Source organism: Myxine glutinosa, chromosome 7 (assembly GCF_964187855.1).
Source record: "Myxine glutinosa chromosome 7, kmMyxGlut1.1, whole genome shotgun sequence".
Lineage (NCBI taxonomy): Eukaryota > Metazoa > Chordata > Myxini > Myxiniformes > Myxinidae > Myxine > Myxine glutinosa.
In genome coordinates this window covers 170,458,493-170,485,992 of record NC_136267.1, presented here as the reverse complement: position 1 = coordinate 170,485,992, position 27,500 = coordinate 170,458,493, and the positions used below count along the sequence as shown (strand labels likewise).

At 42.9% G+C, this 27,500-nt stretch overlaps 2 protein-coding genes across 6 annotated transcripts in view; both read left to right on the top strand.

Moving 5' to 3' along the window:
- The window catches only part of LOC144893031 (uncharacterized), a 264,881-nt gene that overhangs the window by 91,075 nt on the left and 146,306 nt on the right, over positions 1-27,500 (top strand). The gene's annotated exons all lie outside the window — the stretch shown is intronic.
- Positions 1-27,500, top strand: part of LOC137431828 (receptor tyrosine-protein kinase erbB-4) — a 199,243-nt gene that overhangs the window by 137,499 nt on the left and 34,244 nt on the right. For 3 of the 5 annotated variants that reach the window (XM_078782538.1, XM_078782537.1, XM_078782539.1), the window contains exons 11-21: positions 5,010-5,100; positions 5,372-5,571; positions 7,099-7,240; positions 8,127-8,217; positions 10,436-10,593; positions 10,788-10,838; positions 11,038-11,176; positions 14,015-14,137; positions 19,445-19,543; positions 20,467-20,652; positions 20,743-20,898. In XM_078782538.1, the coding sequence (XP_078638664.1) occupies positions 5,010-5,100; positions 5,372-5,571; positions 7,099-7,240; positions 8,127-8,217; positions 10,436-10,593; positions 10,788-10,838; positions 11,038-11,176; positions 14,015-14,137; positions 19,445-19,543; positions 20,467-20,652; positions 20,743-20,898 (1,436 nt within the window). Of the gene's footprint in view, positions 1-1,901; positions 1,962-5,009; positions 5,101-5,371; positions 5,572-7,098; positions 7,241-8,126; positions 8,218-10,435; positions 10,594-10,787; positions 10,839-11,037; positions 11,177-14,014; positions 14,138-19,444; positions 19,544-20,466; positions 20,653-20,742; positions 20,899-27,500 lie in introns of all 5 variants that reach the window. The other 2 variants (XM_078782536.1, XM_078782535.1) reach the window with 1 other exon arrangement.

Here is a 27,500-nt window from a genome sequence, read left to right as displayed (position 1 = left end):
GTGTGTGTGTGTGTGTGTGTGTGTGTGTGTGTGTGTGTGTGTGTGTGTGTGTGTGTGTGTGTGTGTGTGTGTATATATATGTACATATACACTACCGGTCAAAAGTTTTAGAACACCTCAATTTTTCCAGTTTTTATTGAAATCTACGCAGTTTAATGTTTCAATGTACTCTGAAATTAAGCACAGAACAAATAAACAATTCGAGATAAAAAAAAGAAATCATAGAATCATTTTGTTTAACAAAATCTAATTTAAATTTTTGACTCAGCAAATTTGCTACCTTTTGCAGATATAACCGCCGAACACACTCTTGGCATTCTTTCTACAATGGAAATCAAATATTGTTTGAGAAGTTCTTCCCAACACTGTTGCAGAAGTTCCCACAAATGTGTTGCACTTGTCGGTTGATTTGCTTTCACCAGGCTGTCCAGTTCATTCCAAACCAGCTCGATGGGGTTTAAGTCTGGAGACTGTGCTGACCATTCCATGATTTGAAGCCTTCTGTCTTCTTCTTTTCCTCGAAGGTAGTTTTGACATAGCCTGGAGGTGTGTTTAGGGTCATTATCTTGCTGTACGATGAACCCCTGACCAACTAGGCGTATACCAGAGGGTATTGCATGGCGCTGCAAAATGCTGTGGTAGCCCTTTTGGTTCAGGGTGCCAGTCAAACTGTGCAAGTCGCCGACTCTGGATCCAGCAAAAGAGCCCCAGACCATCACGCTTCCTCCTCCATGTTTCACAGTTGGTGTCACACACTGAGGAACCATCCTTTCCCCTACTCGACGGCGTACAAAAATCCTGTGTGATGAAGCAAAGATTTCAAATTTTGATTCATCGGTCCCTAAGACCTTCTTCCAGTCTTCAGTCATAAACGGGCGGTGCTTCATGGCCCAGGCAAGCCTCTTTTTCTTATTTTGCCATCTTAGCAATGGCTTTCCGACTGCCACTCGACCTGTCAAACCTGCAGCTCGAAGTCTTCTCTTCACAGTTGAAACTGAGACTTGCTTACCTCGACCAGTGTTAAGCTGTGCTTGAAGCTGTTGTCCTGTGAGCCACCTATCACGCAAGCTGTTGACTCTCAGAAACTTGTCTTCTGATTCTGTTGTGGCTTTGGGTCTGCCAGACCTGTTCCTGTCAGAGTTTCCTCCAGTTTCCAATATACTACTTCCTGCAGTGCAATATTGTCCAAATAATGCTTCAGAGGGTGTAATAACAGTCTGTTCCAATACTGCTTTTATACAGACAGGGGGTTTTTAATCAAGTAATCAGCAGAGGTTGGGACACCTGCAGGAATTGTTTGCATCAACTTCAAGGCTTAATTTACTTACATTGCTGCAGAACAGCTGTAAGTTGTTAACCCATTACTTGTTCCCTGAAGAAGGTCCTTTTTTACAATATAACTGTGCAATTTACATTATTTTCCCGTTTTTTCTAACCGAAACTTTATATACAGGGGGCTGCAAAGTAGGTATACAGTAATGAAAAACAAAACGTGCACACAAAACGTATTTTATTGATTATACAAGCATATCAATAATAACATATCAATAATAAACATATCAATTCTCGTATTAACGTTTTCTAGTATAAACAATTAAATGAATTCTAGTATTAAATGAATCCTAGCACCACTATTATAATACTGGTAATACTGGTATAATCCTTACTGTATACCTACTTTTGCAGCCCCATGTATATATATACGAAGGTGATGGCAAGTGGTAAAGCATGTGGTGAGGTGGAAAGAACTGGGAAGTGGCCGTGTGCTGTGTGCAGGAAGGGTGTCGGAGTGAACTCCAATCAATGTACAATGTGCGCTGAGTGGGTTCATCAAAAATGTAGTGGTTTGAGAGGGTCATTAACCAGTGTGGCAGCTACATTCAAGTGTAAGGTGTGCACAGAGGGAGCTGCAGATGGAGGAAATGTTGAGTTACATCTTGGAGACGGCGTGAAGCTGGAAGGTGTGAAAACATTTTGTTACCTAGGAGACATGCTGAATGGAGAAGGTGGATCAGACTCAACAACGGTTGCTAGAGTGAGATGTGCATGGAAGAAGTTTCGGGAACAGAGTGGCGTGCTGACGAGGAGGGTAGTATCGTTGAAGCTGAAGGGAAAGGTGTATACTGCATGTGTGATAAGTGTTATGATTTATGGGGGCGAGACATGGGTAATGAACCTAGAGCAGCAACGAAGGCTGGAAAGGGTGGAAATGCGAATGGTTCGTTGGATGTGCGGAGTATCGTTGAGAGAGAGGAAGACAAATGATGAATTGCGAAAGATGATGGGAATAGAGCCTGTGATGGATGCTGTGAATAGCATTAGGTTGAGATGGTTTGGTCATGTGTTGAGGAAGGATGAAATTGACTGGTTGAGAAGAGTGATGGAAATGAACGTAGAAGGAAGTAGAGGACGTGGAAGACCGAGAAAGACTTGGCTAAAGATGGTGGAAGAAGAAATGCGGGCAAGGGCGTTAACAAGGAGAGATGCAGAAAATAGGGCAAGATGGAGAAGATTGTCATGGGGACCGCAAGGCTAACCCCACTCTAGCACGGAAAATGGCCTTAAAATGCCTGTTGTTGTTGTTGTTGTGTATATATATATATATATATATATGTATGTGTGGGTGTGGTGTTGGTGATGGTATATTGTTGTTTGTGTTTTTTTGTTTTTTTTCTCTCCTTGCCCAGCCCAGCTACTTATACCATCGAGTTTTTGCCATTTGTATGAGATGTGCATATTTTGTCGACATATGTCCACTGTCTCCCCAGTTATTCTGCCCTCTCAGCTCTTGGTGTGCAATGCCAGCAGTATCAATCTGTGTCATTTAATTGATGTCGTGTCTGCAAGTCTCATCCATGTCAAATTTGCGGGCTGATCGCAGACATTGCTGTGCTATGGCTGACTGTCACCTTTCCCAGCCCAACTGCTGTATCATCTTCATCTCGCCTTTCTTTCGAATTATTTGCAGTTTCACCAATGTAGAATTGGTCACAGTCTCTGAGTGACGAATGGTAAACTACTCCGGATTTATCACCGGAGGATACGCTGTCCTTTACTTTTGAAATGACATTACAGATGGTGTGTGGGGGCTTGCATTTTACACCAATCTGTGTGCTGGGTACTATCCTGCCAATCGCTTCTAAAAGTCCTGGGTAGTCCGGCAGACTCTTTCCTTTCTGCCCATTTCCTTGGGACATTCCAAAGATGAAATGGATCGCACGAGTTGCACATGAAATTTCAGAGCAATGCGACGTATGATAGGGCAGGGCAAACGTGTTCACTTTACTTCGGCGTTATGAGTTATTTTAAGCAAAGTCTGCTGCATATCATTTTATTTATTTGGATTTTAGGAAATTGAGCCCTCGGCTGTGTATAGCAAGACACCAGATCTGGTCTCGTTACAGCAATTACTGCCTGATGTGCGAATAACTAGCAATTTTTGGTTTGGAATTAATCATCAAGAAAGCCAGTCCTTCAACCTTAAACATTAACATGATTCCATTATCCTGATGAGCTTACTGAGACCATCTATGGGGCTCCCGCATCTTTCTTTATTATAAAAAGGCTGAATGGTAGATTCATTACAACACAGACAATGGTAAGGACAAGTGTGAACATAAATACTCGACATTAGGTTAATGTGGTTAAGATGATCATTATTGAAAAAAACGCACATCCAACCAATAAGTACGGTATATCACTATCGCTGTACAACCTATGATCCAAATGGGAAACAGCACACGAAGCCACAGGTGATGTTTCATCTGTGGCCCACAAATTAAACACACACTCACTCTTTCTCTGTCGCACTCACGTTCTCACTCTTTCTCTGTCACACTCACTTTCTCTCTTGCACTCACTCCTTCTCTCTCACACTCACTCCTTCTCTCTCGCACTCACGCTTTCTCTCTCGCACTCACTCCATCTCTCTCGCACTCACTCCATCTCTCTCACACTCACTCATTCTCTCTCACACCCATTCCTTCTCTCTCGCACTCACTCTTTCTTTCTCGCACTCACGCCTTCTCTCTCACACTCACTCTTTCTCTCTCGCACGCACTCTCTCTCTCTCTCTCTCTCTCTCTCTCTCTCTCTCTCTCTCTCTCTCTCACACTCACTCTCTCTATCTCGCACTCACTCCTTCTCTATCGCACTCACTCCTTCTCTCTCGCACTCACTCCTTTTCTCTTGCACTCACTCCTTCTCTCTCGCACTCACTCCTTCTCTCTCGCACTCACTCCTTCTCTCTCGCACTCACTCCTTCTCTCTCGCACTCACTCTTTCTCTCTCACACTCACTCTTTCTCTCTCACACTCACTCCTTTTCTTTTGCACTCACTCCTTCTCTCTCGCACTCACTTTTTTTCTCTCACACTAACTCTTTCTCTCTCGCACTCACTCTTTCTCTCTCGCATTCACTCCTTCTCTCTCACACTCACTCTTTCTCTCTCGCACTCACTCTTTCTCTCTTGCACTCACTCCTTCTCTCTTGCACTCACTATCTCTCTCTCTCGCACTCTCTCTCTCACACTCACTCCTTCTCTCTCACACTCTTTCTCTCTCATGCTCACTCACTCTTTCTCTCTCATGCTCACTCACTCTTTCTCTCTCATACTTGCTCACTCACTCTCTCACCCACACTGTCACACTCACTCATTCTCTCACTCTCTCACTCTTATTCTCTCACACTCACTTTCTCTCACACACTCTGTCTCTCTCACTCTCACTCTCACTCACACTCACACTCACTCACTCTCACTCTCACTCACACTCACACTCATACTCATACTCACACTCACACTCATACTCACACTCACACTCACACTCATACTCACACTCACTCTCTCACACTCACACACACACTCACACTCACACTCACACTCACTCTCACTCACACTCTCTCACACTCACTCTCACACTCACACTCACACTCACACTCACACTCACTCTCACACACTCACACACATACTAACTTTTCTTCATGTTGACTGTGACTTTGTCCTCCTCCAGGTTATCTACACATTGAGAGTTGGCACAACGACCTCAAAGATTTAAGTGCTCTCGAAAACCTTGAGATCATTGAAGGGAGAGAGTTAACCTAGTAAGTTATTCATCACAACTTGTTAACCATAAAGTTTAGTTTGACATTGTAGAATCTTTAGTTTCACAAAAAGTTGTTTTGAATATGGATTGGACAGGTTATCGGCAAATTGTATCGTTGTTGTTTGTGATTGATGTCACGATTTTTGCAAAATTTGAATTAGCTTTATATTTCGTACAATCATATTATACATTGAAAATTTAAAACATTCCATCCACCTTGTGAATGCTTTTATAAATCACCACTTCCCACTCTTGCTTTCATTTTGCAGCAAAGAATATGCCCTGATTTTGGTATTCCTGAAGAATGTTGAATCCCTGAACCTTCAATCTCTGAAGGAGATCGATGCCGGAGGAGTCATGATCAGGCACAACAAGCACCTTTGCTTCTACAACACGATCAACTGGGCAACGATCTTACAATCAGATGGCAAACTTTATATTGAACCTCCCAATATCAACTGCACTAAAGGTAAATAATTTTCTGTGAACTTTGATATGGAATGATGAAAGTAAATCAGGCCTCTTTGAGGCATTCAAAATATTCTCGGAGTGAAATACTCACAATGGTCCAAAAAAGTCAACACGTCTTACGTTTCTACATGTACTAGCAGAGGTACTTGGCCTGGTGCTGCTCGAATCCCGTTAGCATTTTGAAGAAATCAAAATGTATATATTTTTAATTTTATTTGTGGGGCCTAAAACAATTCCCTCCACCCAATAAGGAACGGGGTCGGAGATCATTTAATATTACCTTTCACACAGCTGCAAAGGCTGAGGAACTATGGAGCAATTATTTAAATAAGAACTTTTTAAAATCCACAAAAAAATTCTAATTTTTCTTTCAAAATTTTCAAATTTTGATGGCGGGGAGGGGGTTGGCATTCTCTCAAGCAGGGATTCAACCCATTTCCTTATAAAAGGTCTTCGTTCGAGGTAACCGAGTCCGATCGGTGCAGCCGTGCAGCGATCGGTGCAGCCGTTTGTGCGGCACCCGGGGAAATAACGTTATTCGGGGGTCCAAACCTGAAAATGCTGGAGGCCAAAGCTGAAATTGGAAGAACAATATACCATATTTTACTCCAGGGGTCCCAGGAATACCCACCCAAAATATCGTTGCGATCGGTTCAGCCGTTTTGCGGTACCTTCGAACGGACGGACGGACAGACAGATAGAGGGACGGACATTTTGTGAATTATAGTAAGATTTAGGATATTATATAGGGATATTTATTTTACAATTTTATTTTTATAATTGCTCAAATTGTGAGACAGTAACATGCGTCCACATCAATTCTTGCATGGAGGTTTCTTTGAAGGTTTCTTAACATTGGCACATCAATTTCAGCACATTCGTTTCTGATTTGATTATTCAGATCTTCAATAGTGCATGGTCCTGTCGAATAAACCACTGATTCAGTTGGAGAAAACAAATAAATAACTTTTTTTTTTAAGTACCCCCCTCCCCCCCCCCCCCCAAAAGTCAAGTGGCTTTAAATGCGGACTATCTGGGTCCAAGATGTCCTATCCACCTCAAAAGAATCGTCGGAAAGGAGAAGAAAATAAATGAAAAATATTTCTTGTTATTCTGGACTTTTGAAATTCCCTGTATATTAAACAATAAAATTACTTTATATTTGGACTATTATTATTCATCGCCTCATTCCGAAAATATTTTGAACTCGATCGTATGGTTACCTATCTTTAGACGATGATGATTGCCATATTGTTTACCATAAGTCTGTACAGTGCTCGTGGTAGTTGTGGTATCGAAGGAGTAATGAGTAATTGAGGATCATTTTGGGAATGAATATAAAACTTGCATATTTATATGTACTTCTGTATCATAAATCTTCTGTATCACACACACACACACACACACACACACACACACTCATAAATCCGGGCAGGTGCTTTATCTCCATCACTATGTATTTATTACTGTATTTTGCATTGATGGACAAAGGGGACATTCCTACAATGACGAAACAAATTGTCAGTCTCCAGGTCCGTAGGTTCGCCATTGTGCCATCCACAGTGTTTGGATGATAGTTGTTGGGGGCCCGGCCCATCCCAGTGCTTCCAATGTCGCCATTACAAGCGTGAGCGAACTTGTGTTGAGAGTTGCAATCTGTACAATAGGTGTGTCACTTGATCAACCTCTTTATAATTTCTGATTTTTTAATATATTCAACATATTTTTGAAATAACATACAATGTTTGAGAATCATGTGCTTAGATCTGATTCAATACCTTCCAGTCCTGGGGGGCAAAGTGGGTTGACGATTTTACAATTAAATACAACTAACACACACACACACACACACACACACACACACACACACACACACACACACACACATACGCACACACACACACACATACACATACGCACACACACACATACACACACATACACACACATACACACATACACACACATACACACAAATACACACAAATACACACACATACACACACAAATACACACAAATACACACACATACACACACATACACATACACAAATACACACACATACACACAAATACACACACACATGCACACACAAATACACACACACATGCACACACAAATACACACACATACACACAACTACACACAACTATACACACAAATACACACACATGCACACAAATACACACACAAATACACACACAAATACACACACAAATACACACACACATACACACACATACACATAAATACACATACACATAAATACACACACAAATACAAACATACACAAATACACATAAATACACACAAATACACACACTAACACACATACATACACACACACGCACACACAAATACCCACCAATTACAACACCCTCTCCCATGCCTTTGGTGACGGGCCAGGCTGATGTTCCACCTCATTTTGGTTCAGACGTGAGGAATGCAGATAATAATTTTGTTTGATGCTGAAGGTTTCTGAGATATTTATTATCCCAGGTTGTGGTTGATTCCATGAACAGAATTAACATCCATGTTGGTTTTCCGTGCAGTTTAACTCCAGAATTCATTGACGCACATTTGTGTCTGCCATGCGACCCGGAATGTCTACCTGTGACGGACAACTTAACCTGCCATGGTGCGGTAAGAGTCACATATACCCGTACAACTTTAATCATTAGTTAGAACGAGATAGTTTGAAAAAGTATATTCTACTATGGGAAGATGTATTCATGTAAAGGTGAAAATAATGCAAAAATCATCAAAGCATGACAAAATACATCAATACTCCCCCCCCCCCCCCAAAAAAAAACCCCCCAAAGCAGGTATTTCTTTATTGTGCTGCAACCTCTGGCATTATGTTCCCTTCTCTCTCCCGCTCTCCCTCTTTCTCCCTCATCCTCACTCTCCCTCATCCTTTCTCCCCTCCCTCTCCTTCCCTCCCTCCTTGTATGTATAGCGATGCCAAAGCAGCTCAAAATGACAATTACACAAGGTGGTTTGCTTTGACTTTCCAGAGATGGGACGATATTGGAATTAATTCCAACAATAACTCCTTTAATTCCATGAACGACACAATTGTATGTTTAACGTCCATCAAAGAATACAGATGGAACACCCGGTTTAACATCTGACGAATGGTGTACACACTGATGTAACCCTAGTTTAACATCTGACGAATGGTGTACACACGCACATGGAACACTTTGACTGTGAAAAACCAATTGCGCACAGTTTGTTATGGATTCAATCAACAGGACGATGATCCTGTTATGTTAACCGCTGTGGGAAGCGCGAGGAAGCTGATGTTTTGGGCATTAACCCTTTGTCAGAGCAAAAGAGCAAATGGTTAAACCCCCTTTTACTTCCACAAAGGGTTAACAGCTGAAATATCAGCTTATCCTTGCTTCCCATTGTGGTTAGCATACCTGGATCATTGTTCGGTTGATTTAATCCATTGTTGTACCTGTCCACGGACGCAGATCGACATCTACCTTCACCAGGATGACTCGTTTTTATTCAGCACAGTTTGTAGTCTTGGCCAGAAATGGAAACCCAAACTAGACCGCTCATAGACGAGTGTGCCACCTCCGTACCATCCTGCCAGACCATCAGCACATACCCAAACCCTAGGTTGTCTCCGCATGTTCTAAATGAGTTGTCTGGTTATGTCCTGTGGGATTCTGTGCCATTCTTCCCCGTATTGCATGTTGCGGATCATCTAACATCCCCGTACAATTTTATGATGAAACGTGGCTCTTATAAACTTGTCTTGGGAGAGTTGAAACCACATAGTGACAACCACATAGTGACCACACCAATGGTCTTCATGGAATAACTCACACTATTGGCCTGGTGGGGATACGCATTGTCATCTTGATCAACAATTCCTGGGCAATCACCTTTATGAACTAGATGGTATTCATAGAACACTTACCCTGCGCAGGCAACTTGTTGCGAGCCAACTCTTCTGTTTTTGAACATTTTTTTTCTTTGATCCAATATGGCTGCCAGACCACGTGAGCGATGACATCATAAATTTATATTCTCTAATATAATTGTTGCATAGATCACGCTCGATACATTTCAAACTGATCAGACTAAGCGTTGTCCTTGTCGAATTATGACGTCATAATTATGGCACCAATGACGTCATCGTTAACAACACCTATTCCCAAAATGGAGTTATTTACAATGAGCCATGTTTCAATTCTTTCCATGCAGCGGTTTTGGAGATATAGAGGTGCAACTTTTTTCGGTTTTTCCAAGATGGCGCCTGTACCACATGACCTATGACATCATGATTATCATTAAAATATTCTAAAGGATGAGGCGCTCCTATGGTGAAAATTTCGTGTCCATCAGACCAACAGTTGCTGATTTAAAAAAAAAAAAATGATCGAATGGATAAGTGTTGTATTTGTCGAATTATGACGTCATAACAAAGACATCATCATGAACATATCTTATTCCCCATGGGGAGTAGTTGACAATGAGCCAGGTCTCAATTTTTTCCATGGATTGGTTTCAGAGATATAGAGGTGCGAAGGTTTTCCAAGATGGCGCCTGTACCACGTGACCTATGCCGTCATAATAATCATTAAAATATTATACAGGAGGAGGCCCTCCTATCGTGAAACTTTCATGTCAATCGGACCAAAAGTTGCCGAGAAAATAATTGTGTTAAATGCAGACACGTACGGCACCCGGCACACGACACACACACGTACGCAAATGAATGCTTACCCCCGCTTTTCGCTTCGCGAGCGCAGGGTAACAAGGAAGTTCAATTGGTTGAAAACTTTCATTGTTCTGCACTGATATATTATGTCCAAATGTCTAATTTTCCTGTTTCCTTCAGGGTCCACACAACTGCACGCAGTGCTTTCACTACCGCGACGGGTCTCACTGCCTTGCGGAATGTCCGAGTGGCCTGACCGGCGAACACGAGAACCTGATTTACAAATACCCTGATGCGGACAACGTTTGTCGCCTGTGTCATGTCAACTGCACCCAGGGGTGAGGTGTACACTCGCCAACATCTCGCCATCTTTGTTCTGCGACTTAATTTCTCAGCCGGATAAGTGAATAATGCCGGATTTTGGGTGGAAGCTACAGCAAAAGTTAACTTGACTTGATTTGATTTGATTCAAAAACTCTGCAGTAAGTGAGTTAGTTGAGATATTCTAACTTTTCCCGCTTCTGTTATGCAGCTGCATTGGGCCTACACTGAAGGAGTGCAATGGTTACGTTGAAATCCAGAAGTGAGTATCCTTCCGGCCATTGTCTGGTTCGTCATACCTTGATTGGAATATCATAAGTAGTAGATGAACTTACCGTGAGCAGGTTTTCTTTGTCCGGTGAGAGTTCCAGGCCGAGCCACGACCTGTCTGTTACCAATTTATTTTATGTTCGGAAGTCCATTTCATATATGAACAACTTGTGTGTTTATTATTGTTACAGTAACAGAGTTGTGATTGCCGTGGCTGCCGTGATGGGGCTACTTCTTGCCGTCTTCCTGCTCCTTATTGGTGGACTCGCCTACAGACGACAAAAGAATATACAGCGCAAGAATACGCTGCGCAAATATGTGGAACGGGAGGTATGTCGTCCTTGGCTTAGCTACCTCTGCACCGGAAGTGGACGGAAGTTATGTATTCAGGCCTGTTTGTTTGTGGGTCTATTTGTTTGTGAGTGGGATATCTCAAAATGTAATGGATGGATTCGGACGGGTCTTTGTGGACAGGTTCGGTGTATGACAAGGACGAATTGATTAGCTCCGGGTGAAGATGCGGATATGAGAGCTTTTTAAAATCTCCCAAGTGATTGGTTACCATCAGGCGATTGGGCCAAAAACGATATATAGCACAATATGTCAAAACGTTGAGGATGTGTTGTGGCAAAACTTGCTGGATGATTGGGTAGGTGGTAAGGACAAGCCGATTAGATTTGACTAAGGTACCGATACAGATCTGGCCTATCAGTGGATACAAAACATAAACTGTTCAGCGTGGTAGAGATACGCGCTCTATCGAGTGTCGTTCTAGTTTTTCATTGTATGATTTGAATAAGTCATAAGTATAACCATAATTGGTGGTCCTTCTGTCTTCTCCGACTCCTCTCCGGCCTTGCCCCCCCTAGCTCTCTCTGTGCTCTGTCCCCCAAATATTTCTGCAGGTCGCACAAGATCTGCCTGCAACCCTCTTATGGTTAAACTGCCAAAATCAAGACTCTCTGCTCACCTTCACTCTTTCATTCCTCTTTTCTCCCACCTCTGGAACAAACTTCCTCACTCTCTTCAATCCCACTCCACCCTCCAGGTCTTTAAAACAGCTGTTCACCACCATCTCTTATCTTCCCCCATCCAAAACCTTGATCTTTTCTACCCCCGTTAATCCACCCCAAATCCATCTCCTTCAAATTCCCTGGGTTCTTTCCTGATAATCCTAGTAGTGTTTATTTGTTGTATACCATGTACCCCACCCCCAGCCCTCTCCCTTGCACAGATCTCCCAATGTCCCTGTTCCCTACTGTTGTTGTGCTTCCCTCTCTCTCTCCCTCTCTTGTTTCCTGCTCACTTTATTATATGTTCTATATGCTAGCTCCTACACGAGCCTCGAATGAGATTCCAAAAATAAAAAAGCTTGTTTGAATTTTTTTCAAAATTTACTCCATCATATTGTCAGCACCCAATTACAGATCGTTTGCTCGATTTGCGGATTTATTTGGCTCTTCTGCTTGCGGCGATAGCCTCTAACATTCATTGTTGTGCGTCTTGTGGGTGCATAGACATGTATGACTGCAGTGTTACCTTGTCGATGTTGTTTTCTCTTCTCACTATGCGCCGATCTTTTACAACTAGCTATAGCTCTTCCCGGCCATTCCAACTTCACGGGATAATGCAGGCCCTTTCAGAAAAGAGTCTGCACTGATGAATTTCCATTTTTGTTGTACTTGCCACAACTTTTTGTCTGTCCATGTGAGACGGGGTTTTTAGATATCCTTCACATATCTGCTTGGAGAGTTGTGTGTTTGTTGAGTTCCAAGAGTAGACAAGCGGACTATGTACCAGTGGCTGTTTCTTGTCACCCATGAATCTTCTCTCCGAGGAAGGTAGCCAGCAACTTGTAAGTTGTCGGCAAACACCAAGTGCTGAAAATGCAGATCATTCAGCATTGTGTGTTCTTTCAGTGCATCTACTCTTCAAAATGGATTTAGGATCTCACAAGTATTAGTATATAGGGTCAAATTCAGGTATTAGATTGTTGTTGTTTTTTGTATACATAATCAAGGCTCGTGTAAGAGCTAACACATTAAACATGAAAACATGCACAGACACATACAACATACAATGAAGGGAGTGGGAGACAAGAGGGGGAGAGAGAGGCAAGCACACAAGCACAACAACAGTAGAGAACAGGGACATCAGGAGGTCGGAGAGAGCTGGGCGGAAGGGTGGGGTGGTACACGGTATAAAGCAAATGAACACTACTAGGAATTACAGGAAAGAAGTTGGAGAATGAAAGAGGTGGATTTGGGGTATATTAGTGGGGGTAGAAGAGATCAAGGTTTTGGATGGGAGAAGATAAGATAAGAGATGGTGGTGAACAGCTGTTTTGAAGACCTGGAGAGATGAGTGGGATTGAAGAGTGTTGGAGTTTGTTCCAGAGGCGATGTTCCAGAGTAATGAGAGAGTGAAGGTGAGCAGGGATTCTTGATTTTGACAGTTTCACCAGAAGAGGGTTGCTGGCAGATATTGTGTGACCTGCAGGAATATTTCAGGGACAGAGCACAGAGAGAGCTGGGGGAGCTAGGCTGGAGAGGAGTCGGTAGAAGATAGAAAGACCACGTACCTGCTTGGAGTGAGAGAGTGAAAGGCCCTCGGAGTTATCTTCATCATGGCAGATTCCAATGATTCTGAAAGCTTTGGTTTCAACAGCGTGAAGACGAGCTAGGTGTGAGGCAGGAGCACCGGCCCAGAGGGGGAACAGTATTCCATTGAGCTGTGGATGAAAGCTTTGTATGTGGTGAGGAGATCAGGTGTGCCAAGGAAGGACTTCGCACGACGGAGGATGCCCAGTCGGCGACTGGCTTTGGAGGCCAGCTTGGAAATGTGGTTTACCCAGGAAAGATCATGGCAGATAGTGAGAGCCAAAGCTTGAGTGACAGAATTTCTTCGAGAGGATTGTTGAGAAAGTCGATGGGAAGGTTTTAGTAAATGGGATTTCTAAAAATTCCCAAATAAATAAAATGATATGCAGCAGATTTTACGTAAAATAACTCATTATGCTGAGGTAAGGGGAACATGTTTGCCCTGCCCTATCATTCGTTGCATTGCTCTGAAATCTCATCTTCAACTCGTGCGATCCATTTTATGATGACACAGCATTATTGTTAGCTCTTTAAAGCATGATTAGAATTTCCTTTCTCATTGTTACAGCTCACACAACCCCTCACACCCAGTGGTGCTGCACCAAACCAGGCCCAGCTGCACATAATCAAGGAGACAGAGATCAAGAAAGGGAAACTTCTGGGATCTGGTGCATTCGGGACAGTTTTTAAGGTGATGTTTGCTGTATGTTGATCACATTCAATTAACAAGGATCTGCTGAAGCGTCTGTAGTTTCAGTGTGATATATTGCACAATATTCTTTGTAATGACCAATGTTTTCTTGTTTTAGGTCTGCTCTAGTATGATTATCATAATCTTACAAATCGGCGAACAGGTGTATGCCGGAGGGCAAGTTCAATGATGTCTTTCTCTTTTCCATGCCTTCTTACCAATCTCTGGTACTTGAATGAATATGACTGTGTGGCCTTTTAGTGGTCACACTATTGACCTCTGATGGGCAGACGGCATGGCCTAGAGGTACGCACACTCGCCTCTAAGGTGTCCAGCCTGTGTTTGAATCCCAGCCTAGCTAAATAAATGTCATTCCAGTGTTTCACAGGCAGGATGATTTATCAGTGTGTGCCATCCCTTGGATGGACGTTAAATGGGTGTCTCGTCTGCCAACTTTCGGCGGTAGCGTTAAAGATCCCATGGTGTCCCTTCACAAAGTGTCGGTGAGCTATCGCCGTCCACATGGCGAAATTCCAAATTCCTGCCCTAACCAGTAGAGGGTACTGCATCAGCGACACAGCCATGCCGCCAGCCAATGATGATACCCCGCCACCTAGTGATGCATACGAACGAAGAAGATTGACCTTTGATGATTTAACGGACAAAGAAACATTTAGTTTTGGCCTGCACAACTGTTTCATTGAATGCAGCAGCCATATTCCATACAAACATGGAGCAATCTATATTATAAAAGGAGCCGTGTCTGTCTGTCTGTCTGTCTGTCTACCTGTCTGTCAAAACTGTAAATGCCAACACGTGAAGTTGGTTATCCCTGCATGGAGAGCAGGATCTCCCAGGAATCCTTTTTTTTCTTCTCCCATGGATTAGCCATCATTGGTATTTCCGTCAGTGAAACGACGGGTCTTATATTCTAGTTTAGCTAAAATACAGATTTGTCCACAAGTCAATTTTTCTCGTCAGGTCACGTGTCATTTGCTGTCACATCGAGTCAAATCACAAGTCATATTTTCTAACTCAACACCATGAATTTTTTATGGAATGTCACAACATTTTGTTATGGAATGCCATCATTTTGATATCGGCGAAAATGAGTAAATGCATTTCCGTCTGCAACAAAAATCTTCCGGCTTCGACGCATAATTTTTAGATCTAGTTTTAGTTTTTTTATGGACCATCGTTTTGATCTTTCCCGACCGGTGGAGCAAAAGTCTTAAATAAGCTGCCACAGCACCTTGGAGTTGTGCGCAAGCGCAGGCAAGCGTCGCAGACCTAACCTGGACTGCGGTAGTCTAACGTTAACGATAACAATTGATAACAAAAATTACATCCACTTTTCAGGGTAGGATTTGAGATGTCGCACAAAATTGGAAGTAGCAGCAGGGCCATCATGAACTCTCATTCCACATATTTTGCAGAAGGCAATTTTTCTTTTTGTTGACCATTCATAATTGTGAAAAGCAAGTGTGACTATCCTCGGTGTTCCAGCCGTGGAAGCCATGATTGCATATCATTGCATATAAAGTGTGCACGGTACGATAATGCATGCCAATCTTTAAGTGTAAGCCAGTGTAATCCCTGTTCATATCAAGGCCGGAGGCCCACATCTGGTCCAGAGCTGCTCCGAAGTAGACTTTACGCGTTAAATCCAGAAATCCATGTTTATCTTGGCTATAAAACGGTGCATCACCTCCGCATCAAATCACTGGCACCCGCTTATATACAAGTGTTTAACCCGCCATTGTTGTCAAGGAATGGAGACGGTTGCTCCACATGCTAGCGAACAGGAAGTGCTGTGGATGTTTCCGAGGCGCATGCGCAAAGAAGCTGCAATTGCGCATTTAATAAAACAAAAATCCCATTTCAATTCTACGTTGATGTTTGCTCGTTAATTGAATGACCAACTGGATCACGATGGATTTACCAACTTTTGTTTGGCTTTCTTTCCTGCTGGTTTACGCCAAATAATTTGGATAAGCATGAGTATTGGCAGAAATCCCCCTAATTTGAGCATCAAATTGTTGGTCGTCAAACTTGGACTTGACAAACTTGTCAAGTCAAGTCCCAAGTCATTTTCCCGCAAATCCAGTCAAGCCACAAGTCAAAAAAATTAGTCTGACTCAAGTTCAATCACTAACTCAAGTCAAAAACCCTGCTAAAATGTATTAATTAATAGGGATCGTAAGGTTAATTGTAAGATATAGTTTTCAATCGTCCATATAAATTATAGACCTAATGTGGCTGGTACAGTGAGAAAACCATGCTTGAGGAACGCGGAGTGAATCGCCTGAGCAAGTGTGCAGACTGTCTGGCGTCTTCGTCTTTTGATCCGAGTGGGAAATTAACGAGTCTGGCCAAGGTTTCGACAGTCTGAGGCCCTGGCCACGAGTTTGAGAAAACCGGGAGATGTCACCTTCGGCTTTCCTCGTAGGTCAATCACTCAGCATGATGATGTGGCTGTGAGCACATCACCAATCATGACTTTTCATCTTGTTAGCCCGACCCCCCACGCATTTAGCGACAGGGTTTTGCAATCGCTTCTATCTGTGTGTGTCTGTCCATCTGTCCAGGCCATAACTTTTTTTTTTTACCATTTTAGCTTTTATCATAAAAATTTTAACAAACCTTTATTATGAAAATATGGAGAAAATAATTAAAAATTGGGTCAAAATGTGAAAGTGCAAAGTCAGAGTGATTATACATAGCCCTGATTAGCCCCGCCGCAGCATGTCAAGTGCAAGCCACCCTGTTTTTTTTAAAATGGCTTCCGTGTTTCTTTATTTATTTATCTTTGAGTTTCAGTGTGTCTGTCCAGGCCATCCTTTTTATTATTATTATTATTTATTTATTTTTAAAGATGTTTTCTAATTTTTGGTTTTTATGCCTTCACTGTTGAAAGTCACTGTTGGTATTATTCTTAATGAATGAATTAAATGTGATCATCTCTGTTGAGGATCCCTGACCATAATTCATGATGGTGATTACATTAGTAGGCTGATAAGATACCTTAAAGCTAGCATACCTGTCTTTGACCTGTCTTTTTATGATTTCTCTTCTTTACCAACTATCAACTGTCTTCCTGGTGCTTCGCAAGCGGGGAACCGTATCACGCGCAGTTTGGACATGTTAATCCCACATGCTGGCATTCGCTGGAGGATGTTGAATATTCCACTGGACTGTACAAAAAGAGTATCTCATTGTGTGTTTCTATCCTTGCCAAGTTATTCAATTTCTGCTTTGATCCATGAGGGGCACTGAATCACTGGCTACACCCAATCGATGATGGACTGGTGCTACATCTGCTTGAATTAATTAATTGGATTATAATGGTCACCACTTTTATCGGCTTGGTAGTGGAGTAGGGAAAGCTTTGTTGTATTGCCTTCACTGGTTTGGGTTCAATACCAAATATTTCTACACTTCTGAAATTTATTTTCCACTTCAGACCAGACTTGATGGTGTAATGGTTAGAGCGTCCGTTCTGAGTCTGGGAGGGTCGGGGGTTCAAATCCTGATTTTTGTCCCCCGTCGCACCGCGGAGCGAAAGGGGGACTATGGTTTTCCCCTCCGTCCGTGTGTCCGTGCGTGCGTGCGGGCGTGCGTGCGTGTGTGTGTGCGTACGTGCGTGCGTAAGCGAAGGACCGCATTCGAATTTGGTGTGTGGGTGCAACCCACGTCAAAATTCAAGATGGCCGCCGCCATGTATGTCTGATGCCATGTATGTCCGAACCTTGTGAGCGGAATATCTTGAAAAATAAGCCAAGTACCAACTTCTAATCTGGTGTGTGGGTGTATCTAGGCACAAGGAAGAACGCTATTGAAAATTGGGTCGCCACGTCAAAATCCAAGATGACCGCCGCCATGTATGTCTGAAACTTGTGAGCTGAATATCTTGAAAAATAAGCGACGTACCAACTTCTAATCTGGTGTGTGGGTGTATCTAGGCACTAGGAAGAAGGCTATTGAAAATTGGGTCGCCACGTCAAAATCCAAGATGGCCGCCACCATATCTATGTCTGACCCTTGTGAGCAAAATATCTTGAAAAATAAGCGAAGTACCAACTTCTAATCTGAGGTGTGGGTGTATCTAGGCATAAGGAAGAACCCTATTGAAAATTGGGTTGCCACGTCAAAATCCAAGATGGCCGCCTCCATGTATGTCTGAACCTTGTGAGCGAAATATCATATCATAGCATGTTTTCTGCGTCCTCCGCTTTGTCAACTCACATCACTTCCCCGACGGGGGACCTAGGCGTAACGCTTGTTTTTTTTTAATGGTACATGCTGCTTCCTTGCTTAATGTTCAGCATTTAAAAGGATGGAGAAACCACCATAGGTTGGCATCCATTGGGAGGAGTAAATCCCTCCCAAGGAAATACAGTGAGAACTAGAACGGCACTCAGTGGAGAGCATACCTCCGCCTGGTTGGCCATATCACTCAATGGTGAAGAATTACTTTAAAAATTAAATAATTTTCATATCCTAATCCATATTCTGATCTTCACCAAAATCGAATCTATTTGTCCTTCTCAGACACCCAACATGCCCACCAGGTTTTGTCCAAATCCGTCCACAACTTTTTGAGATATCCTGCTTTGTATCGTTTTTGTCCCGATCTCCCAATGGTGAAGAATCACTTTAAAATTCTAGTAGCCGGATCCGAATCCGGATCTTCACCAAAATCTAATCATTTCGTCCTTGTCACATACGCTACATCTCTGCCAAATTTCGTCCGAATCCGTCCACAACCTTTTGCGATATTTTGTTCACAAACAAACAGACAAACACGGGTGAAAACATAACCTCCATCCACCTTTAGTGGCGGAGGTAAAGATGGCACCATTGTTGTGACGTCACTGGTACCCAGAGTGCCCTGGGAAGTGATGCCACTTCGCCCAATCTCAATGCTGTGTTGAGTGTTTGCCTCGTCAGTATGTCCATTTGTGTGTGTGAGTGGCAGCTCCATTATGAGCCTTAGACCTTGTATAAAAATGAAATAAATAAAGTTTTGACTTATCCAGGTTTATTAAACTCTTGCTTTAGAAACCTTCACCACTTCTCATGAACACCTCATGCCGTTATAGTTCCAAATGTACTCCACCATGACTAGTTACAGGGGGTGATTGGACGATAACATGCCATCGAATTAATGGCGACCATTTTTTGCAATCTTGTTGTGCCATGGTAAGTATACTTTGGGGGTTTTGTTTTTTGGATCAATAACGCAACGCTGAGTTAATACCATTTGAGGGTTTGATTTCTGCATGTGACACGTGGTGTGAATTTCAGGGCACATGGACACCAGAAGGAGAAACTATCAAGATTCCTGTGGCTATCAAGGTGCTCAAAGAGGAAGCGTCACCCAAGGCCAACAACGAAGTTCTCGATGTATGTGAAGTTTTCTTTAAAATGACAAAAAAAAAGAAGGAAATATCATTCCTCAGGATGAAAATACAATATTTAATTGTAGTGGTACAGTGTCAGGATGTAAACGCTCAACCAGTATGACTTTGTCATGAAACCCTAAAAGCTAAGGGTCTATTATTATCTCAGCTAGAAAATTTCCTAAATGAGAGAATTACACCATTAACGTATGGTGATACTTCCTTATGTATGGTGAGGGGAGAAAGCATTGCTTGTAATTATTTATTTTTTTGCAAACATAGTCGAGGCTCATGGAAGAGCGAGTATGAATACGCTGAATGGATCAGGATGTAGCGGGACAAAAGGAACAGCAGAGAGGGAGGACTACAGACAGCAAAGCTGAAGGCCAAGATAGAGGGGGGCGGACAAACGATGGATGTGAGGAGGATTGGGGGGCAGGAGAGGATGCATATGGTGGAAAATATGGATACAGAAGGGAACTCTCAGGAGGGAAACTGAAAATATGAAAGGAAGAGGGATTTGGGGTGGAGTGGTGATGGGGGTTAGCGAGGGTAGGAAAGATCATGGTTTTGGATTGGGGACGATCTGAGATGGTGGTGAACAGCTGTCTTGAAGACCTGGATGGAAGAATGAGATTGAGGAGGATGTGGAAGTTGGTTCTGTAGGCTACTAGGATCCGCACTCTGTATCAATATTGCCTCGGTTAATCAGTGGAACTGTATCGTGTGTTGTTTCAATGTTTACATTATTTATGGGATTGCGGCGTCTGGGTTGGAAGGGTGGAAATGGGAAGAAACGGCGGGAGATGTAGGAGACGAGATGTATCAAAAGGTGACTGCTGTTGTATCTGCATTGATATTGTGCACGAGTGTTGTTCCACCACTCGACTCCAGGTACTCCCTATCCTCCTCCACTCCCACCCAAAGGAGGCGTTAGTGATGGCGAGTGTTGAGCATCCTTACCTCGTGCGGTTGCTGGGCGTTTGCCTCATACCAAGCCTACAGCTAATTACACAGCTAATGCCACTGGGCTGCTTGCTCAACTATACTCGTCTGCACCAGCACCGCATTGGATCACAGCTACTGCTCAACTGGGCCGTACAAATAGCGAAGGTGCGCATGACATTACAAAATCGTGTTGTAACACTCCCTCCTGAACACTGCATGTGGATGTTGGGTAATCAGGCCTGCATATTGCCACAGGGTATGTCGTACCTGGAAGAGAGGCGGCTCGTGCATCGGGACTTGGCTGCTCGCAATGTGCTCGTCAAAAATCCTGAGCATGTGGCCATCACAGACTTCGGTTTGACCCGGCTGCTTGATATTAACCAAGTGGAGTACAAGGCCGATGGAGGAAAGGTGAGACCACAGAGTGTTCGCCGATCAGCATCGCACGACACAGAACCACGATGACATTTTATCATGCATCGCATTCCTGCAATATCCTGGTTCTTCTGTGAATGACTTAGGTTTTAGTGAAATGGTACATTTGAAGTAAACAAACAATATACAATGGAATGATGAATTGCTGGTATGCTTCATCTTCGCCACATACCTCCAGTAAGTACAATTACAGTCGATGCAAGTATTAAGGCACCCTGATAATTTATACTTTGTGGAGGACAAAGTGATTGTAACTATAAAGAGCCCTTATTAGCCAGGTCGCAGTGCAATAAGCACCAGACTGAGTTTTTTTTTCACCTTGGAGACAAATTCCAGGAATGTGGTTGCTAGAGGGAAAGCGGATTACATGGAGGACCCCCTCCCTATAAACTCCCAATAAACCCCCTCCCTATAAACCCCTTCCCTATAAACTCCCAATAAACGATCAGATCAAACAATTTCAGAATCATTGGAATCTCCCGCGATGAAGCTAACTCCAAGGGCCTTTCACTCACTCACCGCAGGCAGGTTGGTGGTCTTTCCGTCTTCTACCGACTCCTCTCTGGCCTTGCCCCCCCAGCCCTCTCTGGGCTCTGTCCCCCAAATATTCCTACAGGTCGCACAAGATCTGCCTGCAACCCTCTTATGTTTAAACTGCCACAATCAAGACTTTCTGCTCACCTTCACTCCTTCATTCCTCATTTCTCCCGCCTCTGGAACAAACTCCCTCACTCTCTTCAATCCCACTCCACCCTCCAGGTCTTTAAAACAGCTGTTCACCACCATCTCTTATCCTCCCCCATCCAAAACCTTGATCTTTTCTACCCCCGCTAATTTCGGTCCCCTTGTGTTTTATACTTCCCCCACCCCCCCCCCCCCCTTCCCACGCCTCCTGCCCCCAAGCCCTCTCCCTCCCACACTTCTCCCTGCTCTCAAATGTTGTGGTTGTGTGCTTCCCCTTCTCTCCCCATCTTGTCTTCCGCTCCCTCTTTTTGAATATTTTGTTTGTCTGGTTGATTTGTTTGTGAAATAAATGTTAGCTCTTTCACGAGCCTCGATTCAGTATACCAAAAAAAAACCAAAAAAAAAAACCCCCCTCCCTATAAACTCCCAATAAACCCCCTCCCTATAAAACCCCTCCCTATAAACTCCCAATAAACCCCCTCCCTATAAAACCCCTCCCTATAAACTCCCAATAAACCCCCTCCCTATAAACTCCCAATAAATCCCCTCCCTGTAAAACCCCTCCCTATAAACTCCCTATAAACCCCCTCCCTATAAACACCCTCCCTATATACTCCCAATAAACCTCCTCCCTATAAACCCCCTCCCTATAAACTCCCAATAACCCCCTCCCTATTAACTCCCAATAAACCCCCTCCCTATAAACTCCCAATAAAACCCCTCCCTATAAAATCCCTCCCTATAAACTCCGATAGAAACCTCTCCCCATAAACTCCTAAAAAACCCCTCCCTATAAACCCCCTCCCTATAAACCCCCTCCCTAAAAACCCCCTTCCCTATAAACTCCCAATAAACCCCCTCCCTATAAACTACCAATAAACCCCCTCCCTATAAACTCCCAATAAACCTCCTCCCTATAAACTCCCAATAAACCCCCTCCCTATAAACCCCTTCCCTATAAACTCCCAATAAACGATCAGATCAAACAATTTCAGAATCATTGGAATCTCCCGCGATGAAGCTAACTCCAAGGGCCTTTCACTCACTCACCGCAGGCAGGTTGGTGGTCTTTCCGTCTTCTACCGACTCCTCTCTGGCCTTGCCCCCCCAGCCCTCTCTGGGCTCTGTCCCCCAAATATTCCTACAGGTCGCACAAGATCTGCCTGCAACCCTCTTATGTTTAAACTGCCAAAATCAAGACTTTCTGCTCACCTTCACTCCTTCATTCCTCATTTCTCCCGCCTCTGGAACAAACTCCCTCACTCTCTTCAATCCCACTCCACCCTCCAGGTCTTTAAAACAGCTGTTCACCACCATCTCTTATCCTCCCCCATCCAAAACCTTGATCTTTTCTACCCCCGCTAATTTCGGTCCCCTTGTGTTTTATACTTCCCCCACCCCCCCCCCTTCCCACGCCTCCTGCCCCCAAGCCCTCTCCCTCCCACACTTCTCCCTGCTCTCAAATGTTGTGGTTGTGTGCTTCCCCTTCTCTCCCCATCTTGTCTTCCGCTCCCTCTTTTTGAATATTTTGTTTGTCTGGTTGATTTGTTTGTGAAATAAATGTTAGCTCTTTCACGAGCCTCGATTCAGTATACCAAAAAAAAACCAAAAAAAAAAACCCCCCTCCCTATAAACTCCCAATAAACCCCCTCCCTATAAAACCCCTCCCTATAAACTCCCAATAAACCCCCTCCCTATAAAACCCCTCCCTATAAACTCCCAATAAACCCCCTCCCTATAAACTCCCAATAAATCCCCTCCCTGTAAAACCCCTCCCTATAAACTCCCTATAAACCCCCTCCCTATAAACACCCTCCCTATATACTCCCAATAAACCTCCTCCCTATAAACCCCCTCCCTATAAACTCCCAATAACCCCCTCCCTATTAACTCCCAATAAACCCCCTCCCTATAAACTCCCAATAAAACCCCTCCCTATAAAATCCCTCCCTATAAACTCCGATAGAAACCTCTCCCCATAAACTCCTAAAAAAACCCTCCCTATAAACCCCCTCCCTATAAACCCCCTCCCTAAAAACCCCCTTCCCTATAAACTCCCAATAAACCCCCTCCCTATAAACTACCAATAAACCCCCTCCCTATAAACTCCCAATAAACCTCCTCCCTATAAACTCCCAATAAACCCCCTCCCTATGAACTCCCAATGAACTCCCTCCCTATAAACCCCCTCCCTATAAACTCCTATAGACCCCCTCCCTATAAACTCCTATAGACCCCCTCCCTATAAACTCCTATAGACCCCCTCCCTATAAACACCCGATACACCCCCTCCCTATAGACCCCCTTCCCTATAAACCCCCTCCCTATAAACTCCTATAGACCCCCCCCCCCTATAAACTCCCTATAAACCCCCTCCCTATAAACCCCCTCCCTATAAACCCCTCCCTATAAACCCCTCCCTATAAACCCCCTCCCTATAAACCCCCTCCCTATAAACCCCCTCCCTATAAACCCCCTCCCTATAAACCCTCTCCCTATAACCCTCCTCCCTATAAACCCCCTCCCTTATAAACTCCTATAGACCCCCTCCCTATAAACCTCCTCCCTATAAACCCCCTCCCTATAAACCCCCTCCCTATAAACTCCTATAGACCCTCTCCCTATGAACCCCCTCCCTATAAACTCCCTATAAACCCCCTCCCTATAAACCCCCTCCCTATAAACTCCTATAGACCCCCTCCCTATAAACTCCTATAGACCCCCTCCCTATAAACTGTTTTCTCGGCAGAATGGTAAAAGGGGTAATGATCAAAAGTGTTCACAGTGTCCCCGGGAACTTTTTTTTGATAATTGTACACCGTTCCTTTCCTATTCCATCTCCACGCACTGCATGACGTCATATTTGCCCGGCGATGACGCGCGCTGAAAGGGAGAACTCAGTTTTCACTCCGGTTGTTTGTCTTCTTGCTTGTTTGTTTATCCTTTGAGCGAGGAAGCTGAAAATTGGGCACAATAGTGAGAGCACATGCTTTCGCAAAAAAAGTATTTTTTGTTTTTTGATTAATCACATGCTTTCAAAAAAAGTTCAGAGCACATGCTTTCAGATCCACGTTTTAAAATTAATTGTTTAATTACTTAATTATTATCGAATAATTAAGTACTTATTTATTTTCTTTCTAAACTGGGCAATATCTCAGGCACCTTTTGAGCTAGGAAGCTGATATTTTGACATGACAATGACCAAATTATTTGTCTGTAAATAATATTTTTGATTTATTGATTAATCAATTAATCGATTAATTATTTAATTATTTGATCAATGACAACTAAAAAAAAAATTTAAGTGACAGATTTGGATGATGCGGTTTAGGTGTTCTATTAGCCAGTGGATTAATCATTTAATTATTTTATGGTTATTATTTATTTATTTTTGGTATTAATCACTTATTTATTTTCTTTCTCATCTGGGTAATATCTCAGGCACCTTTTGAGCAAGAAAGCTGGTATTCAGACACGATATTGACCAAGTGAGGTGGCTTTAAATGATATTTTTGATTTATTGATTTATCAGTTGTTTATTTAATTTTTTGGATTCATTATTTTTATAAAGCTACAGAGTCGGATGAAGCAGTGGTGGTTTAGGTATGCTATTAGCCAATTGATTAAGAAATTAATTATTTTACGATTATTATTTATTTATTTTAATTACACAATTAATCAATCAATTATTGTACACCACACCGCTTCCTCCCAATGCCGTCTCCATGTGCTGCACTGCGGCATCGCCGGGCGCTGCGCTGAAGGATGTTATTTATTTAGTTGGCATGGATGCGGTGTACTTCGAATGTATCCGTACTTGTCTTAAAGTTTGATTACGAAAAAAACATCTTTTTGATGACAGGGGAGGATAATGTATTCTTTCTGCGCTTGTCATCAAATCTTCAACAGACCGTTATTATGAGAATATGGACAACTCAAATGAATAAAATGTACAAATATATACAGTCACGTGAAAAAGTAAGTACACCCCATGTAAAGTTTTGACTTTTTCAACATATTTCAACATACAGCTATCTGATCTTCATTTCAACAATATTGATAGATAAAGGTGATATAATACAACAAATATCATGAAACATTTACATTTTGTAGTCCATTGTATAATTTAAATAAACACAAATGCAAATTTCGCATGTGGCAAAAGTAAGTACACCCCATGAAATGTTTTTAAAATCTTTGTAACATATGTGGACATATCAATATTTGATCTTCATTTAAACAGTATCTATAGATAAAGGTGATGTAAGTGAACAAAAAACAATGAGAAATTGCCTTTGCAATAATTTATTCAACAAAAAATTGTTGCACAGCATGCACAATTGCATGCACAGCTCGATTCAATTCCCCCCACAACATCTCGATGGGATTTAGATCCGGGCTTTGACTTGGCCATTCCAGAACCCTCCATTTCTGTCTTTTCAGCCATTCCTTGGTGGATTTACTGGTATGTTTAGGGTCATTGTCATGCTGCAAGGTCCACTTTCGGTTGAGCTTCAACTTTCCGACAGATGGCCTCACATTATCCTCAAGCACCCTCTGGTACAATGAAGAATTCATAGTGGATTCTATGACGGTGAGCTGCCCAGGCCCTGATGCAGCAAAGCTGCCCCAAATAATATTTCCACCACCATGCTTTACAGTTGGTATCAGGTTCTTGTGGTCAAATGCTGTCTTTGGTTTTCGCCAAACATGTCTTCTGGTACTGTGGCCAAATAGCTCCACCTTTGACTCATCTGTCCAGAGCACATTGTTCCAGAAGTGCTGGTATTTGCCTCGGTGTTCATTGGCAAACTTTAGTCTTGCCCTGATGTTCTTTCTGGACAGCAAAGGTTTCCTCCTGGCACACCTCCCATGCAGATGAAATTTGTGCAGCCTCTTTCTAATGGTCGACTCGTGCACTTTGACATCAACAGTGGCAAGAGCTACCTGTAGGTCCCGTGATGACATTCTGGGGTTCTTAGAGACTTCTTTCAGCATCTTGCGGTCTGCTCTCGGGCTGAACTTGCTGGGGCGGCCTGGCCTGAACAAGTTGGCAGTTGTTTGGAATCTTCTCCACTTGTAGATGATCTTCCGGACAGTCGAAAGTTTGATTTCAAATTGTTTGGAGATCTTTTTAAATCCCTTCCTAGACTCGTAGACATCTATAACATTCTTTCTGAAGGCCTCAGAGAGCTCTTTTGATATCGGCATGGTGATGCCACACACTTCAACAACAACTTTTTTACCCCCACTAATTCACCCCAGATCCACCTTGTTTGAAATTCCAACTTCTTTCCTGGAAGTCTTGGCAGTGTCCATATGTTTTATACCTCTCCCACCCCCCCCCCCCCTTCCCATGCCTCCCCCCCAAAGCCCTCTCCCTCCCACAGTTCTCTCGATGTCTCCATGTCTCTCGGTCCCTGCTCTCAAATGTTGTGTTTGTGTCCTTCCCCCTCTCTCCCCATCTTGTCTACCGCTCCCGATGTTATTTGTTTTGTGTGTCTGTTTGTCTTTCTGTGTGATTAATGTTCGCTCTTTCACGAGCCTCGATCTTGTATACAAAAAAAAAAAAAAAGAAGCAAACCAAACTAAATGTCTGAGTTTTAAATAAGACAGGTTCCTCCAAGATCCTCTCTAACGATGTTCTTATCATTTGCACCTGAGCTGGTGCACCTGATTCTATTTTTAGGTATTTGAAGTGATAAATGTAGGGGTGTACTTACTTTTTCCACATGCGAAATTTGCATTTATGTATATTTAAATTATACAATGGGCTACAAAATGTAAATGTTTCATGATATTTGTTATATTATATCACCTTTATCTGTCAATATTGTTGAAATGAAGATCAAATAGCTGTATGTTGAAATGTGTTGAAAAAGTCAAAACTTTAC